A 26,099-nucleotide genomic window follows, 5' to 3' on the forward strand; every position below is an offset into this window, starting at 1 on the left:
CCGCGCCGTACGCGTGCGGTTTGGATACGGCGATTAAAATCAATGATTTCTAAAATAATCGTCGCGTCCGGTTAGGATACAGCTTTAGGATGCAGCTTTATACTACAACGCCACAAATAATGATACGTGTTTAATTATGCTATTAGTTTCAGACATATAGCCAACTTCAAATCAAATTACAGGAATTTATTGACTAGAAGAAACACCACTTTATGACAGGTCCTGTCACATCTCTCACTAATACCGGGCGGTCAGGTTTTAATGTGCTATTTAAAGTTAGGAGCACTTAGAAGTATGACCCAGTGGTATAAAGTTACCTAAATACAGCAATCAGAGGCATAAGTAGGGTTTCGAAATATGTACCCAATTCCGGGTGAACGTGTTGAATGATAGTGTGAAGCCTGCCTCCCCCAGAAGATTTTACAGTTAGCAAAAACAATAATTTTGTAAATATTTCCTTCTGGACTTTTCCTATTACCGTCCATCAATGGACACACATTTAAAAATAATAAGTTATTCAAAATGTAAAAACAAAAATATATATATAAAAAACATTTGTTTTTTTTTCAGTTTACTAATCAATTTATGATCATTTGATGTAATGGCGTACTTCAAGGAAATCAAAAACAAACGAACCACCCTGCTTGTGTTACAGCCTGTTTTACCTCTCAGTCATTTAACATATTTGTACTACTGCAAAACACAAACACAATTAGTAAACTCTTTTCTTTATCAACATAATATCGTCAACAGCCTTGTTGAAACACAGATGTTTAATACAGTGTACAACACCCTTTTTATTTTACACACACACACACACACACACACACACACACACTCCCAATCACATGCGCGAACACACACACAATATAATGTAATTTGACCAACATCATTGGCCACTTTTTACTGTATTTGTAACTTTTGACAAATACTCAAAACTCATTCCCATAACATTTTGAAAAATATCATGTGATAAACTCTCGCCTCGAGAGCTTTACGCAAGTGTTGAATGGTCCCTTAAATCCACAATAATAAAAAAAAGAGAATATTTGTAAATAAGTAAATAAATCATTGTGAGAGGATTCTTCAAATGTGAGAGGAGTTGCGACCTCCAACACCCCTCCATCGACATGCATCTGGGGGTTAGTCATCCCACCAGGAGTGGTTCAGTATGATCAGAACCATGCAGTTACGCGTGGCAACCGAAATCAAAGAATGGTGCATCATGGGAAACAATAAAACTGGATATTTTATTCTAAATATTTAGTACTATAAACTGGTTGGCATGGATGTTAATTTACTACAGCCTGCAATTTCTTATTCCAGCCAAAGCTCAACAATTGGTGTAACAAAGTCCATGTTACATTATGTGCCATCCGGTCTGTAGGATGGTGCATATAAAAGATGCCTTGCTGCTAATAGAAAAAGAGTAATCCATGGGTGGCCGCAGTGGGTTTCCCTTTTCATCATCTTGTATCCTTATCCATATGTCAGATGCCATATGTTAAATAAAAATGTGTTGCATGCATTGTTAAAGTTTTTTTCTTTCTTTAAACACAGTCACATAGATGGTGTGACTTGGGTACATTCACTCTACAACTAAGGCTTGTTATCATAAGTAATTTTGCTAATATTTTGTTATCAGCTAATGTTTGCTAAAATGGACAAATATCTTTTTCTGATTAATCATTTCATGGCTTTAAAGCTATAATCACACATATATCAAAATATCAATAACAAGTGATATAAATTAAAAATAAATAAATTTACAAATAAAGCATATTTCTGAACATATCAAATGTGTTTATTTTTAACCAGAATTTTAATTATTAATTTATGACATACATTATGCTTTTACTAGTCATTTATTGTGTAATACATGTATATGCTATTGCTAGTCATTTTGTTATTAATGTATTAATGTATACAGCATGAAGTGTACAAATAGGACACATTGCATATCTTCCCTACTATTATTGTAACTGGTGGCAGGCTTTCTAACCCTTTGAATAAATAAAAGTTGTGCCCAAAGAGTGGTCGTGTTTTAAATACTACTGTAGTCAACCTACTTGTAATTTTCAAAGAGAGACTTTAAAAAGGTATTTCTGTATTTTCTATAAATGGTTTAATGAAGACCTCTTTCCTAAACCAGACTATATTAACTGTTACATACAGTATAGACAGAAAGATATCTGCCTCCCCCCAGCACTGTATTGATATAATAAAGAGGAAACCTCACCCTAACCTTAACTCTAACAGGCTGTTAAAACACAGGAGAGTCTGTGCCCCCCCCACCCCTTTTCAGACCTTAATGTCATCTTTTTTGTATTCTACACTGTATATAATACAAATCTGGCTCATGCCCCCCACCCCCACTAGACTGCCCCTACTTGCGATATGTTTCTACAAGCCTGCCTAATCATAAACCTAAATTTTAAAATAAAGGGTCGGAGAGGCAGATATATGGCTAAAATGGGAGTCCACACAGAGTGAACATTATCATTCAGAGCAACTGAAAATGTTTAAGAGAATCTTTAAATTTGTACCTACTGTTAAACATAATAAATTCACATAATCTTTCTTACTTTAGCACACCACAATGCAATTTTCATACCAACATACATAATGTGAAAAATAGCAAAATAATGATTAAACTTCATAATTGTTATGTTTAGGAAGTACTTGGTAACAGACATGCAAAAAATCAATACCAGCTGACCACAAACATTTCGAGTTATCCACCCTTAATCCAAAGCACTACCACATTTTGCAGTTATGTAAGCAGCAGCATACCACATACACAACTGTAACCTCAAAACACTGAGTTATATTAAAATACTGTTGTAGTCAACCTACTTGTATTTCTTTATTTTTCTAAAAACAATTCTTTTCCTAAATAGGACTGTATTAAACTGCTATACAAAGTAACCACATGGGAATGTTGGTGTCGTGCCTGTAGAACTTCGTATTTTTTTTAAATACATTTATTCAGGAATGATGAGATAGTGCTTTGAAAAGAAAAATCTGTTAGTTTAAAATTGGTATCATATTCCAGAGTTCATATTATACACCACAAGTCTGAAGTGTAACATTCCTTTTAACTTCAAACTTCTGAATCAGGTTCTGGATGAATAATGGCTTTGATATTTTCTTCCTCAAGTGCAGTCTCAGATACATTAGGTGTTGGTTTATCCCAGTCAGGCATCTGCTTATCCCAGAAGTCACTGACACGAGAGTGAATTCCACGGTTTATCTCTCTCCATTCTCGCTGCCAAATCCGCAGTTCCTGAATGTCTGGTTCTCGCCTTACCTAAAGCAATACACAAAGTATATGAGCATATGATCGTTTATGTTATTTCAACCTTTAATACTAATTCATGTATTTTTTAAATGTATCAAATACAAGTAATAAAGTATAGCCAAAAAATTGGTTATGCTAATTTTCAAATATCAGAGCCGTGTGTAATAAATGTTTAATATACATTAGGACTGTCACGTTTACACACTTAAATGGTATCGTTTCATTTAGGCCATTATTATTTTTTATATAAGTAAACAATATATAGTCGTTTTATAGAGCAAATCTCCAGTACTTTTAATTTTAAAATAATTTCTGCTTATCATTACTTTGTTTAATCATATAATGTACTTGAGTTAAACAAATTATAAAATATTTTCCTCAATTTTAGATGCATTACAGTCGAGAATGTAGAATATTAGTTTTACCCTGTTCTGAATGAAAGGAAATTCTCCATTGTTGTCTCCACAGGATAAAACTGATATTTTATGTCATTAACTTTATTTTTAAAGTATCTATGTCATATCCAGAAATATGCCTTTGAGGTGACCGCAGTTACATTATTATCCAGGATATACTCCAAAGTGTTGGCACACTCAGATAGTCATAGTACTACAGTCTGTAATGTTCGCGACTTGTAAGTGACAATTTTATGCTGAACTATGATGTATTCAGTTTAATGGTGATAAAATTAGCCTAGTCCAAAAAGTAAAAAAAAAAAAAAAAAGAAAGAAAGAAAAGAAAATAAAGGTTGTAAGCTTGTTGAATGAAGATTTCAAGTGGAAAGTTGTTATACTTCACCATTCAACTCTACACGATTTCTATAAAGTTGAAGTATTGAATACATATTTAAGAAACAATTATCGTATAGGCCAACTGTATTATTCCTAGTAATTTAGTTATGGTTATGTTTCATCAACTATAATGATCACACATATTTACTAGATAGTTAAATATTTGGCCATTTAAACAGTATTGTTTTGTTTAATAGGTTCCGTTTAAAATTTTGTAAACATGACAGCCCTAATGTACACAGGGCTTGTTTTATTGTTTAATATAAACTTTTACATATTGCCAACCCTTACTTTGATGACATTTGAACTAGAACAAGACTGATAACAATTTAAAATACCAATATGCATTCCCAGTCATATAAAACCGATTTGATCAGATAAGACAAGAGAACCGCTGTACGTACAATGTATCCGCGCCAGTGAGACTGAATGATAAGGGCAGCTTCTTCTTCTGTCCATATCAGAGACATTGGCAATGGTGGCCGAGGGCTGATATGAAAAATGAGTAATTTATTATTAAATTATATACTATGTAACATTTATGAAGTGGATTCAAACAAACATTAAAAACATGGTTTGCTTTTCAGATTCACCACAGCTCTTTCCACTGTTATACATTTATTTATTTTTTAATATTATTAATGGAAATATTCATAATCACCCAATAAACTATCTGTATTTTTGTGTTGGGGTGTCATTAGGCATTCATTCATGCTATTTAGACTAGCATTTACTTGCAGCACATTGATTTAAGGAACATATTATACATATACACAGTAGTTTTAATCACAAAACATACATAGTGGGAGCGGGGGGACAAGGAATTCCATTACACCCCTAGACAAATTGTTGAAAAGTGCCCCTTTTATTCTATTACTGTGCTCAAATTCTACCATCCCATTTATTCTAGGCTATGTATGACCCTGAGTTTTGCTGAGAAATACATGTACAAAAGTTTTAGTCAATATTTCCAGTTTGGCTTGATGTAAAAAGAAAAAAGAAAAGTGTTTTGGAATTAACAATAATGTTCTATGCACACTTACTGGTCTTTGAGCCATTCTTGTACAAAAGGGATGTCCCAAAGAGAAGACTCTTCTCTATCTGTGTATTTAGGATTGTTCCTATAAAACAAACAAAAATATTTAGTGATACCAACTGTAATTTAAACAAGTGGCCTGCTGGCCAGTTTTAAGACAACTCTGTTATTTACTTTTTATCTTTTTTTTTTAAATTAGAAAAGTTAAAATAATAGTCAACAAATGTATAGTTTACTAAATTTATTTACTTACTGTCACTATTAGATGAATAAAGATAAAATTTAAAGACCAGATATTAATTTTCAATAAAATATATAAATTAAAAAATTGACAAACCTCTATTAGATTATAAGAGTCTTCCACAAAAATTGAGCTCTCAAAATTATTCAATCAAATGTTCAAATTTACACTTCAGTTTTAATTATTTAAAATTTATTCAAAATTCTAAACTTTAAACATCTCTCTGTATTAGTTTAAAGAACCACCCCAGAGGATTCCCCAGAGGATCCAATCATAATCTCTTTTAATTAGTTTGTAGAAACTTTTATACTTTTCAATGGTAAAGTTCAATTTTAATTATTTTAAATTTAAAATTAGTTTGCAGACATTGCCACAGAGAATCCTTGTAACAAGTTTTAGAATGATACAAATAATTCTAGGAGGAGAATGACTTTAAGCAGAACAAATTTATGGTAGACCTATATTGTAAAATTATGCACATAAATGTAATTCAAAGACTTGACTGCAATTATGAACAAAAAAACCCTGATGTGCATACTTTGGTATTACTATCTATGTGAAGTCTTATATTGGTTTTCCATTCATACTTGCAGGAATAATTAAAAACAAAATTGTGGTCAATTCTTACACCAACCAAACTACATGTATGATCCATAACTGTGAATACTCTCTCAAAGAATTAACTGAAGCAGAACTTACCAGTATATGTAGCTTTGATGGGCTTATATTATATTCAGTGCAATAGGATATTGTTACAACTCCCCCATTTCACATAAAATGTCGTACATAGTTTTACAAGTTTTCCAGCCATACATGCTTCAAGCACAAAAAGAACCAACACAGTGGTACTGGATGAACATGATTTTAGCTCTGTGAAGTAAAGACTTAATGTTGAAATAAAAACTTAATGTCATAAATACACATGTACATGTAATATTAATTTAGTGTGATATAAGTGATGAACATGTTTTGATTGAGGAAATTAAACTGAAGTTTACATATTTATTAGATACTACCAACAATTATCAGGCACGTAGCCAGAATTTTGAGGGGGGGGGGGGTCATTTAGGCTCATGTTGAGGCACAAAGTCTCTCACACAAGAGTGCAAAGCACCTGCGTTGCTTAGGGGGGTCTGGGGGCATACTGAAAAAAAAAAGCCACCGGTAGTGGGGGTCGACCGACCCTCCCCCAACCCCCCATTGGTTATGAGCCTAATTAAGATTCAACAGTCAGCAGCACATTTAGCATTTAGTTCTAGTTCATATGTAGGCCTGTCTTTGACATGTTTGCATGATTGTCTGGCATCAGAATTTCATTTCAAAGATTTAGATAATTGACACTTGCAAACTTTATCAAGTTCTTGACTAAATGTCCTTGATGGTGTACAAAACAAGTGGTTTCTATTATTATTATTATTATTATTACAAGGCAGCATCAATTTAACAGCAGACAGTGACACAGAGACAGTGCATTTGGGTATATTAATTAAGATCTAAAACATGACAATAATTTAATACTGAACTCACTTATATAAATATTCTGTTATGAAGTCTAAAGCATTAAACTTTGTCCTCTTCCTCTAAAAACAAAAAGATACACATATTATTTAATAGTTCAGCAGTTCAAAATTCCCATTACCCATCAACAGGAAGTTTCATGAATGACAATGATGATAACAGCTAAGTGATGTTCTAAAATATTGCATTGCTGAAATTCTATTTATCTGCAATTAATGAACACATACATGTATTGTGTTCTGTCATAAAATATAAGGTACAGACAAGACATTCTGTTGTTTGTATATAGAACAATTATGAATAGTATCAATAAGACCATCATAATGGTCTCCCTTTGGTCTGTTTAGTCACAATATTCACCCTATGCTACTAAACTTTGTCCTATTAACTCCATACTACTTTGCCAATAAAATCCCATCCATTTTTTACTTAATTTTCAAAACAGAAATATGAATGAATATAAAAATTTATCTTTTATTACAAATTACCACTTCCCATAATGATATAACATGTAAATTCATCAAATAATGCTCACCTCAAAACATTTTTCTAGCTTTGCTTGTTTTAGCATTGCTTCAAGAATTGGTAGTAAAACAGGGAATATATAATGTTCCAAATACACATGTGGAGAACCTAAAATAAATGTATACAGTTAAAAAGAAAATTTATATTAATTAAAAAAAGCACAAAAAACCCACACAAGAATGTCATGGAATTTAATAATAATAATAATAATAATAAAAATAATAATGATGCAAAGATCTGATTACTGTAAAACAAGATTACCGTAACAATGACAGTAACTGGACAAATCAGCCACAACATTTATTAAAAACATAACTTGATCCACTATTTTATTACATACCTATTCAATCTTATTATAGTGTATAGTGATAAAGACATTTTCAAACTGTGTGATAAATTTATCTTGTATGACATATGTGCAATCTGGACCAAAACTATGCGGTCTCGTGGTATACACGTATATTCTTACACAAAATAAACTTGTGCAATAAATAGGAAGCAAAAACAACACATGTGAAGTTCTGTATATATATTTTATGTACACATATTATACCAAAAATGTTGCGTTGTGGCCGATTCATAACAATTAATGTCCACGATAAAATGTTTAATTTTATGAAGGCTTAGATGGTAAAGTTGACCCGGATGACTGTAAAATCTATATCTTTATGATTTCCACAAAATAAATTCATTGCAATATTCATTGAGAATGAATGTTTTAATGCCACCTGAACTTGAAAACCACATCAGCTACAGGATGTCAAATAAAGATAAATTTTTAAAAATAAATAAATCTGAAAATTATTAACAAAATAATATTGAATTAAAACCAAGAAAACAACCAAATTAAAACAATGAAAAGAGAATTTATAAATGCTTGAATTACTGGTATGTATAAAACTTGAAAATAAACATACAACATTAAACAAAATAAAAACATCATTACATTGCTTTTTGTCTGGAGGTGTTGGTGGTGGTAAGGGTGAAGACTGTGGAGGTTTGTCTGTAAACACGAAACCAGCACAAGCGGGGTGGCTGATAGCTGGATCTAGCTCCGACAGTATATCAACATCTGCAGTAATTTTCTCATGAAGTTGCCCATAAAAAACGGGGTTGTGTCGAGCAGGATCAAAGTCACTGTAGTCAGTTAGCACAGATTGAGCATCTTCTTCTTGAAATGATGGTCGTCGGGAAGCAAACTCTTAAAATATCAAAAGTATACACTGTAGTTAATACATGTGTGTCACGCTAAAAAATTAACATTGTTCCATGCTATACACAAATGTTTAATTCAATATCTTGAGGCATTGTCTGGAAAACTATGTGGGATAGACGAACAGGTAGAAGGACGGAGATGAAAGCTACAGTCCCATCCGGTTGGACCGGTGGGAGACTAACAATGGGTGATACATTAGTATTTCAATTATTATAGCCTACATATTTAACTGTATTTGTTATATTTGGTATCTAGCTCAGTTGGTAGAGCACTCAACTGACGTGCTTGGGTCGAATGATCAAATCTCCTTGGTTAAAGTTTGTTTTGTTTAATGACACCACTGGAGCACATTGATTTATTAATCATTGGATATTGGATGTTAAACATTTGGTAATTTTTACAAATACATGTAGTCCTAGAGAGAGAAAACGTAATATTTTTCCATTAATAGCAATGTTTTATATACACCATCGCACAGACAGGACAGTACATATCATGGCCTTTAATATACCAGTTGAGATGCACTGGTGGAAAAATATCCGCCCGGTCCCCCCCTTCCCCTAACCCTAACCTTAACTCCAACCCTAACCCCAACCCTAGCCCTAACCCCAGCCATAACTCCAACCCTAGCCCTAACCCCAGCCATAACCCCAACCCTAAACCCAACCCCAACCCCAACCCCAACCCCAAACCAAACCCAACCCCAACCCCAAAACCAAACCCAACCCAACCCCAACCCCAACCCCAACCCCAACCCCAACCCCAACCCCAAACCCAAACCCAACCCCAACCCCACCCCAACCCCAAAACCAACCCTAACCCTAACCCTAACCTTAACCTTAACCCTAACCCTAACCCTAACCCTCAACCGTAACTAAAAATAATAATGGAGGGGACCGGGCGGATATTATACCAAATCCCCTTGGTAATGGTACATTCATTATCTGACTTTTATTTCCTGTTTTATCTATAGTCCAAGTATATGTTTATATATTTACTTAGCTTCATCCTATGATATATATTACCAATATTGTAGACAATAACCTCATTTATTGATATATAATGTTTATTTTCGTTTTAACTTTTATTTTGATAACGCGCAAAACATGGTGTCGAAAACTAGTTACTCGAGGATACAAATAATTTAATTGCATTTTTGATGGTGCTATACCCGAGTCATATTTTTAATTTAGCCTAATATGTAAGGTATAAAATTACCTTTGCATATATCTTCCCAGATATTACGTTCTGGAACTGTTGTTATTACTGACATTTTTTTTTTTTAGCCAAAAAGGCTACAATAACAAGCGTAGTAACTATGGACTCCGGGGGAATAACTCTAACTGCCACTGTAGAATCGATAATGATAACACTTAACATATATGGCAATATTTCAACCAAACAATGATTCTTAAATTAATATGAATACTACAAGTTCTTCTCATGGTATTACCTGAAAAAAGTGAAACATTTAATGCGCATTTTCTTTTATTTATTGCTTCATTAAGTCCTTGCTAATAGGGCTTAAATATATACTTGTTTTCTCTAATAGTTGTCTGAGCTCTAATATATATATATATATATATATATATATATATATAGTAACTTTACCCTATAAACAGTTAGCTCGGACGCCTGTCCTAACCTTAATTAATTTCTGGGTAGGCCTATTTTATACTTAAAACAATTAATTAGCCTAAGGGCCAGTAGATATCTTAGTCATTTTTAAATATGACCCCCCACCCCCACCCACCCAGGTGAAATTAGCTCAAGAAACGTTTACAAATCGTCAGTGATCAAAACTTGCCAAAATAATATAACGCTAGCAAATATTGACCAAACATTATACTAACTCTTAATTAATTTTGTTCAGTAATTATGCATATAATAATATTATATGCCAAATGCTGATTTTAGACTACAACGCTGCATTAAAATTGGACCCTACAAAAGTTGGCTACTCTCTTAATTGGAGTCATTTCCAACATATATAATGCCGCCAAAATTATGTAAGCCCTGCAGTTTACATAGTTCTGTTTGTTTTGGGATTCGACGTCATTTAAATATGAACCGATTTAATGTAAACACAATCGGTGTCATATAAGCCTAGTTGTAACACGTTTATCGATAAAACGTAAGGACCGTGCAAAGGGGCAATTGCACCTTGGAAAAAATAATATCTAAAACAATAGGGCTCGTCTCCGTCCAAATTAAACATAAACACTGGGAAGAGTCTGCCTCAAAATTAAATACTTACCTAGCCAAACTGGTAATTTTAAAATAGTGGTTGATGGTCTGTTTTGGATATTCAATTAATTTCCAATTTATTGCATATTCCAAACAATCTGGTGTAAGCAAACAAAGATAACATCATGATCAACAACAAGTGCACCGACTACAATGACAACAGTAATAATAATAATTAGACGGAGAAACAAAATTTGTGCACCTATTTATAGGGATAAAATGGTCAAAGTATTTGGAATAATTAAATAACTGCCCCATTGGTAGCTGGAACATGAATTTCATGTTGAGAAATTATACATTTGTCTATCAAATATGTTTCTTACACACCCGATGGTGAGAACATCATTCGTTATTTTTGATAAGACATACTTGTTAACAAATATACGTACGTTAACATTTTAAAGACATACGACTGGCTGCACCTAGTCACCAATGCCATACCATCCAATGAAACAAAGAGAACGGTCGAATCGATCACTCTGTGACGTACAAGTTAACCTGAAATTGACTTGTCTGTGACGCACTAGCTAATTATAATCGCAAGGGCCGTAAATAGGTTTCCGTTGGAAAAGGCATTTAAATTTATTTTAAAACTGGTTTTTTTTTTTTTTTTGCAGGATATGTAAAAAATAGAAAACAAAATTCGTGTCCGTTAGATACCATTCATCTTACAAATCGTTGTTTTTTAACAAAAGTTAAATGTTTGTATTGTTTAACGACGTCACTAGAGCACATTGATCGTTGTTTAAGAACGTATCCAACTCGCTTTCGCTCGTTAGGTATCGCATAAGATAAATGGTATCTACGGCCACTCATGTAGTATTCTCTATTTAGTTAAATTTTTTAATATCACCATTATTGTATGAAATAAATACAAATTTTAAATTACTATTTAGAGTAGAAAGGTTAAAAAATATCAGTTAGGCCTACATGTAGCAGGGCCGTAGCTAGGATTGTGTGTGTGTGTGTGTGTGTGTGTGTGTGTGTGTGTGTGTGTGTGGGGGGGGGGGTGATGAATTCTTGGAACGAACGAGCATGGAAGGCGCAAGACACTAGTGGTTCCGGGGACATCCCCCCCCCCCCCCCCCTCCCCGCAAATATTGAAATCTAGGGGCTTTGAAATACCATTTTGCAGCCATTTCAGGGAGTTACTTACTTAAAACTTCGTTGCCTTTCTGTACCAGACCTTGCTTTTTAAGGTGAGCGGGTGCGTACGCGCTCGTACAGCGCACGTAATTTCAATCTGACGAGTGTGAAAAAAGCGCACGTTACACTCAACAAACGGCGCATGTAAAATAGATGGGTGTATTTATTTCCACTGTTTACAAAAATCAACAGTTTTCATAGCTCATTTAGAAGGTCCTTTTATTAAAACAATAAAAATTAAAAACATGGCAGTGGCTTCCATGCAGTCGTTAAACTGGTGGCTCTCCATGCAAATCGGGAAATCGTTAAACTGGTCATTTACGCTGCCTATTTCTTTTGTCTTGAACATAATCGGGAAATTTTTCACTCGCCTATAATTTTCAATAGACCAATTTTTTATTTAGACGCCGCTACCAGTCAAAATCGGCTAAGACGTCAAACATACGCTTCTGCCTATTTAGAGGATTTCGCCATTTTTTTTACGACAGGCAGCAAGGGATCTTTATTTTTCCCACAGGCAGGATACCATGGCCTTAGTTGAACCAGTTATGGATCACTGGTCGTGCGATTTTTACACCTACCCATTGAGCCTTGCGGAGCCTCATAATTTTCAATAACCAAGGACTGGGATCCGCTGTACTTTAAATAGGACAGGCGGTTTAAAATGAAATGTGTTTTCTCTTCTACAGCTTAGGAATTACCAACAAAACAAGTCCTCTGTTAAATATTTTTTTTTAGATTTGCATTACCTCCCAAGTTCGATATGAAGATGGTGTACACTAATTACCCATTTTAGTAAATTGTCTGCGTTGTTGGAAATTTGGTGTGTAGTGCAGGTATTCGATTTGAATAGATCGTATCCTATTATTACCCAAATAAACCACATCATTAGGCCTATCATAGGTAAAATAAAAGAAGAAGAAAAAAGTTGTAAGTATAATAAAATATAACAGAAATGTATGTATTGGCAACTACATTTTCGTACACACCCGTTGGTGAGAAAACCATGCGTGGTTTTTTATAACTCATAGTTGTTTACATACGTACGGGGTGTTAACAATTTAAAGAAATACGACTGGCTGCTCCTAGGTGATGACCAAGTCACCAATGCCATACGTCTAATAACAAAACAGCACGGTGGAAATCGATTACACTGTGACGTATAGTTAACCTGGCAATCATGTGTGTCTGTGACGAGTAAGTCAGCTACAAGTGCAAAGGGTTGTAAATATCGTTCAGTCGATAAATATGTTAAAATTTGCTTTAAACCTGTTTTTTGAGGATACGTAAGAAATAGAATAATACATTAGTGTCCGTCAGATACCATTTATCTCACAACTCATTGTTGAAAAACGTATCAAACTCGCTTTCGCTCTTTAAATACATTTTAAAACAACTCGTTGTGAGATAAATGGTATCTGACGGCCACTCATATAATCTTCTTTAATACATTAGTACTGTTTTATTCATAAGCGTACGGCCCAGTGGTAAAGTGCCCGCCTGATGCGCGGTCGGTCGGTGCTATCCTGTCTGTGGGATGGTGCATATAAAAGATCCCTTGCTACTAATGGAAAAATGAAGCGGGTTTCCTCTCTAAAACTATATGTCAAAGGCATCCAATAGCCGATGATTAACAAATCAATGTGCTCTAGAGGTGTCGTTAAACAAAACAAACTTTATTATAAGCGTACGAGATAGGGGCTGGGGGTGCAACACCCCCCCCCCCCCCCCCCCCCCCCCCCCCCCCCCCCCCCCCCCCCCCCCCCCCCCCCCCCCCCCACCCCCCCCCCCCCCCCCCCCCCCCCCCCCCCCCCCCCCCCCCCCCCCCCCCCCCCCCCCCCCCCCCCCCCCCCCCAAATTCCCCCCCAAAATGAGCTGGCCGGAATCCTTTTCACTTTTTATTTCCATCATTCTACTCACAGTATTAATTGTACTCCATGTAAAAATTAGTAGTGATTCATTTGAAACCCTATATATCAGTTTGGCAGGAATTCTAATATGAAGAAATAATGTTATCCAGATTCGAGCACCCAACCCTGGCACTACCGTATTTGTTTTCTGGGGTAAATAAATTTTCTTCTTTTTAAAAAATTATTTGTTCTAGGCCTACTTTGTGGCTGCGCAAATCGATCAAAATAACAGTAAAATGATTTTCTCTAGCACGCTATCAAATCGTTTGAATTAGCACTAATTAAACTTGGTTCAGATTTTTATGTCGTAAACTGGTGAATAATACTGTGTTATCCAAAGAAAAAGTAAACGCCTAAATATTATAAATATACCGTTCTTTATAATATCTATTGTAAGCACCCTTCCCTATCGTGTTTTCTTTCATCTAAAACAATATCGATCGATTACCTTCCCAGTAACTTAACTGACATCACTTTACCATTAACCAATATTTTGTTCTTTGTGAGCGTTGGAATAATCGGAGCAAACTAATCGATCTAAGGTTTACTGTTTAATAAACACCATCGATCTCATCTAATATGCCTGACTAACTGTCAAATATAATACCGTACTTCTTAGGTGAAAGGCGTGTCAGTTTGATTCCTTGCTCATTGTCAATTGTCAATGGAAATTATTACAACTACATCAGAAAGAAAGAAAAAAATGTTTTATTTAACGACGCACTCAACACATTGTATTTACAGTTATATGGCGTCAGACATATGGTTATGGATCGCACAGATATTGAGAGAGGAAACCCGCTGTCGCCACTTCATGGGCTACTCTTTTCGATTAGCAGCAAGGGATCTTCTATATGCACCATCCCCCAGACAGGGTAGTACATACCACAGCCTTTGATATACCAGTCGTGGTGCACTGACTGGAACGAGAAATAGCCCAAATGGCCCACCGACGGGGATCGATCCCACACCGACCGCGCATCGAGCGAGCGCTGTACCACTGGGATAAACATCAGTATCATGGGGAAAATGAAATAAATCTGGGGAAATTCCAGACGAGGCAAGCGCCTCATGCTGGCTACGCCATTGTACATATCTCAAGGAAAACAGCAACTCAATATAATTTTCAAAAAAGAGAAAGAAAACAAAAGATACTTAAATATATTTAGGAGGACGAGTCCCCTAGTCCCCTCTTGGATCCTCCTCCTCTACAATCTTCTTGGGGCAGCAAAATAGCCAATGAAAAAAAAGAAAAAAAAAAGATTTAAAGTTTGTTTTGTTTAACGACACTACTAGAGACATTGATTTATTAATCATCGGCTATTGGATGTCAAACATTTGGTAATTCTGACATATAGTCTTAGAGAGGAAACCTGCTACATTTTTCCATTAGTAGCAAGGGATCTTTTATATACAACATCCCACAGACAGGATATCACATACCACGGCCTTTGATATACCAGTCGTGGTGCACTGGCTGGAACGAGAAATAGCCCGATGGGTCCACCGACGGGGATCGACCCCACACCGACCGTGCATCAGGCGAGCGCTTTCCCACTGGGCCACGTCCCGTCCCTAGCCAATAAAAAGATGAACAATGTTAGAGGTGAACGAGAACACGTAAACACGGAAAAGACGAAGGAAGCATAAGCGTACAACACGGGGGTGATGCATGAGGGGGGGGGGGGGGGGGGGGGCAACTGCCCTTCTCTACAAGTGCTGAAGCAAATCTGTTCATTCGGGCAAAATGAGCTGACCTGAACATTTTTTTGCCCGTATTTAGATGCCCGAATCTCGTTAATGTTTGGGGTTGGATTTAACTCAGTCGATTCAGTGCTAGCATGAGAGGGTTCAGTGCTCGCATGAGAGGTGCTTGCGTCGCAGCGTCGAACCACCTCGGAGGTTCCATTCAACTGACTGGGTTTTTTTTCCGTGCCAGCCAGTGCACCACAACTAGACAAAGGCCGTGGTATGTGATTTCCTATCTGTGGGAAAGTGCATCTAAAAGACCCGTTGCTGCATTACGACAAATGTAGCGGGTTTCCTCTGATGCCTACGTTTCGGAATTACCGAATGTTTGACATCCAATAGCCGATGATTAATTAATCAATGTGCTCCAGTTGTGTCGTTAAAGAAAACAAACTTTTAACTTAATTACGTTTATTCTTATTTGCATTATTATCAAATAGGTATATAGGGTTGCAAACGAATCACTACTCATTTTAATAAGGATTAGCCTACAACTAATGGTTATTGATGGACAAATTAGAAATGTATTGTTTGAAAGTGCAATCTACTCGGTCCACATGCATGCATGCCTGTCTTAGAAAAAAGATCTCTTTTCTGCTTTGGAGGGCATGTTCAGTCACCACCACTCTACCACCCTCTCACTCAGACATACTCGTTGACTTAAAATGTACTCGTACGGATCTGTACCTGACATATTTATATTTAGGCATGGTGGAAGCAAATGAACATAGGAAGAGCTGAATGAGATTGAACGAGTGATTCTGCCAAGGTTTTTGGAGGTTCGGGGCATGCTTCGCGAACATTTTGAAAACTAGATGTTCTAAACTGTAATATACTGCATTCGCCATATAACCGTAAATAAAATGTGTTGAGTGCGTCGTTAAATAAACCATTTCCTTTCTTCCTTCCTTCCTTCTTTCTCCAAGTAAAATATATCATAATAAATGTTGGTAAATACAACACTTTTTAAATGCATTTTTCACGATATAGTTTTGTATACTTGAGTATACGCTGAAAATACATACATGTATATAAACAGCAGTCATTACCAAATTGTTGAATCAAATGAAATAATTACTTACAATGAACAACTGTGCAATCCAATCAATAATTTGTTATTACAATCGCAAATAATAACAAACAAGGAATATTAATGAATTTTTTTTTATCAGTTTGCAATGTATTATTTTTAATTTACTTTCTAGGACTTTGTAGGCCTATATTTGACAAAATAGTAGCTGAAATGGTCCAAATGACCTTTTTTTTTGGTAGCGAGTTTACGTCAATTCTAGAAATATTCAGAGAATCCTCAACCAGAAAATTTTGAAAACTAGAAATGCAATTTCATGCATTCTACAAGTAAAATTCATCACGACATGATAGAAATACATGGTGAAAAGTCTTCATTCCAGCTAATTTTGCTCAAATGTCGCCATCGTTTTTTGCCCGAATGAGTAGATTTACACCAGCATTGGGAGTGGGCAGTTGTCTCCACCTTCCCCCCGTCTTGTACGTTATGCACGCAATGTGCTACTAAAAAAGCCCTGTCTTTATTGGAAACGATGCGGTAATAGTTGTCATTTGCTTAATCAATCAGTGCAAACATTGTTATTGACAATAATAGGATGGATTACGCATAGCGCACTACAGTTTACACTTCTCACTGTTTCTTGCTTCATAATATGTTATTTGTACGAATATTTTAAAATGCTTAAAATTTGAAAACATATCTTGAGAATGTTTAAAACGTGAAGAGAAAATTCACAACGTATTGTTGTTATCGCGGAATCACAACAGGTACGTATTGCGTCTTGTGCATCGATTATATTAATACAGGTTGCATTTTTCAAATATCATAAATTACGCACATTTTGTGTAATACTACATGGAATTACATTAATGCTTTATAATGTTGAAATTAAACGTCATGGAATTCAAGTGGAAGATAAAGATACATGGCAGCTGAAAGGTATTAAAAATCTGTCTACTCCACCATATAACATTACATTAATAACTCCTTCTTTCGCTGTTACCCTGGTCGGTTTAATTAATTTGTATTCCAAGCGTAACGTAAATATTAAAGACCCGTTTTATAATTTATTTAAAATGAGGTTGTAGGAAGCGACAAATTAAAACAAAATGGCGATGATATTTACGTATTTAGGCTCTTGACGATATCTGCTTATAAAGAAGACCGACGAATTTATTTACTTAGCGACCACAGCTTTAAAACAGCTTTAAATGTTTTTATCAATCTTGTTATAAAACTATTATTAATAATTTACTAGTATTCTGTAATTATATCACAACTTAACAATGAACCAGGATAAGCAAACACCAACATATTAAACTTATTTTTATGCATATGCAAGAAGTAAATAAAATTATCTTTTAATATCTGATTATACATACAAATACATATATAGAATGTATTAACGCAGATATATTTATAGTTTCACTTTAGGTAAGGATAGATGGAAAATACACCAGGACGTGATGGATTCAAAAGCAAAGGATACAGAATCAGTACTGTATACATAGAGGACACACACTCAGAATGTGGATCTACGAAGCGTTTGTGCTGGTCATGTGTATCCCTCCCCACTACGTAAATTCAGGTATGAGCATTACTTTTTATGTACAGGCCATTGGTAAAAGTGCTCGCTTGATGTGGTTGGTCTAGAATCAATCCCCGTCAGTGGACCCATTTGGGCTATTTCTCGTTCGAGCCAGTGCACCACGACTGGTATATCAAAAGTCGTGGTATGTGCTATCCTGTCTGTGGGATGGTGCATATAAAAGATCCCTTGCTACTAATGGAAAATTGCAGCAGGTTTCCTCTCTAAGACTATATGTCAAAATGACCAAATGTTTGACATCCAATAGCCAATTATTAATAAATCAATGTGCTCTAGTGGTGTCCTTAAACAAAACAAACTCATTGTTTCTCTTTACGTCGTGGCATCAAAATTGGTCTACACGTCTGCTTCCATTTTTATTTTAGGGGACCGTCAAAATCGTCTAATTTTATCGATTATAGATAACTAATTAACAAAATAAACACACTTTCTGTCCTGGACAGGCAGTCCAGGCTGCTCCACTGTATCCTCAGGACAGCGTGCTTGAACTTTAATTGGATATAAGCACGTCAAATATTTATAAGTAAGTGTAAGTAAGTAAGTGGAGTTGCATTTTAATATTAAAATTGAATTCAGACCCAATTTAGGGAGCCTGTTTGTCTTACACTGGTGTTTAAGGTTTGTAAATGTATGTCGTTACAGGCGTGTAGAACTAAAACAGGCTTCGTAATTTTGGCCCATAATGTTTAACATACATTGACGTTTTTACATGTTGTGAAAAAACCACATTCTAAAATATTAGATGTTTGCTCATATAGATTGTTCAGCGTTAGAACATGCCTTGCCCACAGAAAAGCGCTACATCACATTACCAGAAACAACACAAAAAGGTAAGTTGATTTCATTTTAAAGTGACACACCCTTGTTTTTAAACACTGCAGCGTATTTTTAACTATTATAATCATCTTTGATTATTGAAATCAGACATTACTTAGATCTTATTGTTTTTATTATCCATTTCCATACATCCGAAGTATTTCTGGTCATCCTGGTATTTTTAATAGCAAAAAATGCATTTTTTTTATCATATTAACCCCCCCCCCCCCCCCCCGCACATACCTCTGAGAAGTAACGATTATGGAGACGAGACCTAGTCTATTTTTAAGGGTATTTACCTGTTTCAACGTCACAGGCTAATGTTTCACTCTATTGTTACTTTATCCAGATGTGTTACAGGTCAGTAGATTAACAAACATAAAGTCCATTTTCACGAGTTGAAATCAATGTCTGCCACTTTAATTGGTCATGTCATAAATTCGTCTTATCATTTGACCAGATAGGGCAGGACGTAGCCCAGTGGTAAAGCGCTTGCTTGATGCGCTGTCGGTTTGGGATCGATCCTCGTCAGTGGGCCCATTGGGCTATTTCTCGTTCCAGCCAGTGCACCACGACTGGTATATGAAAGGCCGTGTTATGTCCTATCCTGTCTGTGGGGTGGTGCATATAAAAGATCCCTTGCTGTTAATCAAAAAGAGTAGCCCATGAAGTGGCGACAGCGGGTTTCCTCCCTCAATAACTGTGTGGTCCTTAACCATATATCCGACGCCATATAACCGTAAATAAAAATGTGTTGAGTGCGTCGTTAAATAAAACATTTACTTCCTTCGACCAGATAGACACCAGGGTGGAGCAAAAGGAATACTACTCAGCATAAATGTACATATTGAAAAGGTGTGTGTGTGTGTGTGTGTGTGTGTCGCACTCGGGTCAGTCGCTCGTGAGGTAAGAGACTGGTCCCAGGGTAAGCACACCTAAACCCTGAATGGGTATGAGCATGTTAAACATGTTTGGATTTTGATTCACACAGGTCAAGTCGTTCATTTTGTCGTTCAGCTTAGTTTTGTCGCTTTCAATTTATAAGTAAGGATAGAGGTATAAAACCGACTGTATACCTTTAGTAGTTTCTTTTATTTGTAACTGGTGAGTAAATCAATGGAAAGCAACCTGCTATTACAGAATGGTATAAAATAATCAATAAATCAATATATCTGAAAATAAACCTTTCGCCCACATTAAAATTAGTCAGACAATCGAATACTTATGTTTTCTATGAATGTATAATGTATATGACGGGCTATTCGCTATGTGTGTATGTATGTATGTAGTGTGTGTGTGTGTGTGTGTGTGTGTGTGCGTGCGTGCGTGCGTGTGTGTGCGTGTGTGTGCGTGTGCGTGTCTGTCTGTGTCTGTGTCTGTCTGTCTGTCTGTCTGTATGTATGTATGTATGAATTAATGTATTCGGACGGTAAAGTACCTACGATTTGTTTTCCAGGTTATTATATAACGAATGTAACGTTAACATCATCAGACCGTGTGGCATTAGACCGCGAAAATCCAGCTGGTTACTTTGTTTTAAACCAGAAACTGGATGTACTTACTAACAACACTCTATATAGTCTCCAGCTGGATAAAGATCTGGATTTGGAAAATGTAAGCATTTAAAAAATATACTTTTTACAGCATGATTATTTCTTAACTTTCTATAAAGAAATACACAGGGGTAATTCCATATCATATCAACATGGCCTCCCGTCATGTAAGGTAAAATATGCATTAAAACTGGAGTTTTTCAGGTTTTCTCTGGCTTAACATTTTGTCAGATTTTACCGCATTACCATTTTCAGAGGCCCTTAACATCGTGTACACACACACACACACACACACACACGCACACACACACACACACACACACACACACATATATATATGTATATGTATATGTATATGTATTTACACACACACACACACACACACACACACACACACACACACATACATACTGTATATATACTATATATATATATCTCAGAGAACATTGAAATTTGTAGGTATTTTTCCCAGAAACAACAGAAAAGTAAATAGTTATTAGGGCTAAATTTCAACATGAAAACTATCGTAGAATGTGCGCGAGAATATCGCTATTTCGCTATTTTAATATTATTAGAGTTTTCTTCAACCGCACAGTTACGGATAGTCATAGGTCATCACTTTGAGTGTAGTTGGTCACGTCACATCAATTTGCTTTACACTCTTTACGATTATAAGGCCTTCTACACGTAATAAATTTCGTGGCATTCAGCTGATTGGGTTTTTTCTCTTTCCAATTAGTGCAGCACAGCTGGACAAAGACCGTGGTATGTTCTTTCCTGTCTATGGGAAATTGCATGTAAAAGATTCCTTGCTGCATTAGGAAAAATGTAGCGGGTTTCCTCTGATGACTACGAGTCAGAGTTACTAAATGTTTGACATCCAATAGCCGATGATTAATTAATCAATGTGTTCCAGTGGTTTCGTTAAACAAAACAAACAAACTTTTAAATTTCGTGGCTAATATATGAATAAATAAATAAATAATAGCACTTCTGAAAATGCCCGTCATCTTTAACTCAATAACCGTGCCGATCTGCGAAACTAGCTAAACGTATGACTAGCTATCTGTATCCGTAACAGTAAACCGGCCTCGGTGGCGTCGTGGTTAGGCCATCGGTCTACAGGCTGGTAGGTACTGGGTTCGGATCCCAGTCGAGGCATGGGATTTTTAATCCAGATACCGACTTCAAACCCTGAGTGAGTACTCCGCAAGGCTCAATTGTTAGGTGTAAACCACTTGCACCGACCAGTGATCCATAACTGGTTCAACAAAGGCCATGGTTTGTGCTATCCTGCCTGTGGGAAGCGCAAATAAAAGATCCCTTGCAGCTAATCGGAAAGAGTAGCCCATGTAGTGGCGACAGCGGGTTTCCTCTCATAATCTGTGTGGTCCTTGGCCATATGTCTGACACCATATAACCGTAAATAAAATGTGTTGAGTGCGTCGTTAAATAAACCATTTCTTTCTTTCCGTAACAGTAATGGTGTGGTTGCGAAACCTCTATTTTATCGAATGTATTTCGGGTCGTCCGTATGTTTGTAGTAATTTTACCTCCCTTTTTATAATACGTGTGAAACTATTGGAAGGTAATATTCATCTTGAGCTTCTACAAATTTTAGGACAATATTTAAAAGCACACTGAATATTCTTTTTCTTTGACTTTCATCCGTTAGTTATTTGTTTGAATTTACCATAGTTTGACACTCAATAGCCGATGTATTTTTCGTGCTGAGGTGTTGTTAATCATGTATTCTATTCTATTCCGTTCCTCCGTTAGTATTGTATTTACAGGTTTTTTTTATACTTCACACTCGTTTGATATCACGTCGTTAGCTTGATCTTCTTCTTGGAAATAAATGTATCATTCGTTAATTACCAAACAAACAATATATATAATATACTAATCACTGGCGTAGGAAGTGTGGGGGGGGGGGGGACTTTCCTTGATCCAGTAGCAGCAGCAATGGATATATATATATATATATATATATATATATATATATATATAGATATATGTTTGTGCGTGCGTGTGTGTGTGTGCCCCCACTTTTTGGCACTTTCCTACGCCCCTGCTAATAATATAACACTATCAAGAACGATGTTACTTTTTGTATTTCAGCTACCTTCTCGTGTATACTCTGTCACAGTACGTCTGCTCTGCCAACCTGGGGTAAGGAAACTTGAGAGTACTGATCTGCGTATTATTTCTATGTTAATCTGGTTGTGAGAACCTGTATAGAAAAGGTGTTTAAATGGTATCTATTTTGATAGTATAAAAATACACCCACGTTGTTTTTGGAATAAGTGATTTTCGGTAGCAGGGTATCCCCCCGTCATTTTCCCCCGGTCTCCCCCCCCCCCCCGGTATTTCCCCCCTATGTCATCCCCCCCGGTCATTTCACCCCAGTCATTAGTGGTATAAATAAATAACACTATTATTTTATAATATTTTATGTGAAACATTGAAAACAAACACATGAACACATTCAACAGTCTACATCTGCAGGTTGTGTGCAGTGTCTCGTAAGTAGTCCAACACTGGCCGGTTGTTGTATTCGCTAACAACATTCTTCAGTCTGTTAGTGACATCTCTATATTTCCGACGTTGAGGTGGTGGATCTTCTCCGGCCAGTGCTTGTGTCATGGCAACTTCTCTTAATGATTGTTCTTTTTTTTAACACACCTAAGAACACCCATATGCTTGGATGACATGCACCGACAGTTGCTGACATCCTGCGGTGCCATCCCTCACAGTGGTTGTTGGTACGTGGAAATCCCTCATTCACCCGTTCATGGCAGTTCCACATGCAATGTGAGAAAGTTGGGTCTCTCCGACCACGGCGTCTAGGTCGTCCAATGAACACATCTTCAAACTGATCAAAAATAGGTTGTATATCCTCTGGGGAATCATCTTGTAACGCTTCAGATGTAGCTGGCATGTCAGCAACTGGCACGAATGTCTATTATTGTATAAAATCAATTTCAGTTAAATTCTTTATTAACGTTTAGCTATACAGCTCATCTCTATAAACAAGGTTACAATTATAATACATTTACAGGAGAAACAAAACACAAGCAAACAATACATAAACATTTAAAAATGTCATATATCAAAACTGGGGGGGGGGGGGGGGTTTACTTGGGGGAAATATACCAGGGGGGAATTGCCCTTGGGAAATAGTCGGGGGAAAATATCCGGGGGGGGGGAGGGGATTGTCCGGGGGGAAATATCCTAGAATCACACACACACACACACATACACACACATATATATACTGAACAAAATAAGAAACTTCCGGTAACTTTGCTTGAACATAACTTGATGAAAACAAACCGGGGGAATAATTGTTATATATGCGTTTAAAGAGTGTTCCATGATGCATCGTTTGGTGCAAAAATCATGGCCATAGGTTAACAGAATCTGGGAGAAATTTTGACCAAGTGTGGTAGGGGTTAAAAATAAAACCACCCACTTAATAACTGGTATGACCACCTCTTGAATTGACCACTGCAGTGCATCGCAGGTGCATAGAATTGACTAAAGTGTTGATTTCTGCCTGTGGAATATTGTTCCATTCCTGAATGAGCGCTTGACGAAGTTCGTTGACGTTAGCGGGTGGGTTGGGACGACGCCTCAATCGTCTGTCCAGACTATCCCAGGCATGCTCGATGGGGTTGAGATCAGGACTTTTAGTGGGCCAGTCATCAATGAAATCAATGTTATTTGTCCTAAGAAAATTTACAGTGTCTCTAGCTGTATGAGAGGTGGCATTATCATGCTGAAAAATCGAGATGTTGGCGTTGTTATGGAACAGAGGAATGACGTGATGAGCGAGAATGTCATCGCGGTAACGTTGAGCATTTAAATTGCCATCAATGACGACTAGTGGTGAACGATAACCATGGGCAATGGCTTCCCAGACTATGACAGAACCCCCACCCCCCGAAACGATCTCGTTCAAGAACACAACAGTCAGCATAGCGTTCATTTCTTCAACGGTAGACGCGCACCCTGCCATCACCACGTTGTAAAGAAAATCGGGATTCATCCGAAAAAACAACAAATACTATATGTACAAATCGGAAGTTTCTTTTTTTGTTCAGTATATATATATATATATATATATATATATATATATATATATATATATATATATATATATATATATATATATATATTGTATGTATATACATGCCAGCAGCTGGGAAGGAGAGTTGTGTATTAATTCGCTTATCGACGGAGGGGGATGGGTGGGTGTGTGTGTGTGTGTGGGGGGGGGGGGGGGGGGTGCATAATATACCTCGTTTTTGTCTATTGGTGTAAATAATTTTAAGTTTGAGAAATGTAATAATTAATTTATCGTTTCAAATCTACTCACACAGGCAATTCTGTAAATAAATGGATTTCTTTACATAACAATCATTTTACAGAAAACGTAATTTTGACAGTTAAATCGATGCAGTTTATTTTCTTTCTTTTTCTTTTAGAACTGGAAGTATAGCATAAGAATACAAATCGCAGAAGTAAATGAGTTTGCACCGATATTTATCGATTCTCCATACCACGTTGATGTCAGTGAGGTTAGAGTTGTTACAGTTACATTGTGATTCATAAGTTTATTCAGTTGTACTCAGTTTTTATGTTTACAGGCAACACGATTTTAAAGCCAACAAGATCATAGTATATATGAGCTTTCCCAAAGAAAATCCTTAATACACCTCAAATGTAATAAGGGATCCCGCTTCTAATTATTTTAGCAGTCCTTCTTTTTCTTTTATTTGCCGTATTTATTCGTGTGTTCTTTACACCTCTTTCAGTATACATAAAAATCCCATGTCTTGTTTGGGATCCGAACCTGTTTGTAGACCGATGGCCTGCACGACGCCACCGAGGCCGGTCAAATGTATCCCGCTTCTAAATTTTAGATTTTTTTTTTTTTTATTCGTGGGGGGGGGTATACATAAATGTCTTGTTTGGGGGGGGGGGGGGGGGGGGGGGTCAAAGTTACTTCGTTACGTATTTATTGAACGATGCAAAATAACGCAGACAAAGACAGGCAGAAAGAAATAACCCATCCCCGCCCCCCAACAAAACAAAACAAAACGACGATGTGTAGATTTGTGTATGACCCACTACGCATTTATACAATGTACCGGCCTCGGTGGCGTCGTGGCAGGCCATCGGTCTACAGGCTGGTAGGTACTGGGTTCGGATCCCAGTCGAGGCATGGGGGTTTTTAATCCAGATACCGACTCCAAACCCTGAGTGAGTGCTCCGCAAGGCTCAATGGGTAGGTGTAAACCACTTGCACCGACCAGTGATCCATGACTGGTTCAACAAATGCCATGGTTTGTGCTATCCTGCCTATGGGAAGCGCAAATAAAAGATCCCTTGCTGCTAATCGGAAG

The 26,099-nt window shown here is 36.5% G+C and overlaps 1 protein-coding gene across 1 annotated transcript; it reads right to left on the minus strand.

The window, feature by feature from the left end:
* Nucleotides 1-643: 643 nt before the first annotated feature.
* LOC121379245 (IQ domain-containing protein K-like) lies at nt 644-9,972 on the minus strand. Its single transcript, XM_041507768.1, has 7 exons — nt 9,847-9,972; nt 8,359-8,613; nt 7,423-7,520; nt 6,897-6,949; nt 5,136-5,213; nt 4,497-4,581; nt 644-3,310 (listed from the first exon to the last, which is right to left on the minus strand). The coding sequence occupies exons 1-7, from the start codon at nt 9,899-9,901 to the stop codon at nt 3,104-3,106; spliced, it is 831 nt and encodes a 276-aa protein (XP_041363702.1). The 5' UTR covers nt 9,902-9,972; the 3' UTR covers nt 644-3,103.
* Between the last annotated feature and the right edge of the window lie 16,127 nt (nt 9,973-26,099).

This window comes from Gigantopelta aegis, chromosome 8, assembly GCF_016097555.1.
Source record: "Gigantopelta aegis isolate Gae_Host chromosome 8, Gae_host_genome, whole genome shotgun sequence".
NCBI lineage: Eukaryota > Metazoa > Mollusca > Gastropoda > Neomphalida > Peltospiridae > Gigantopelta > Gigantopelta aegis.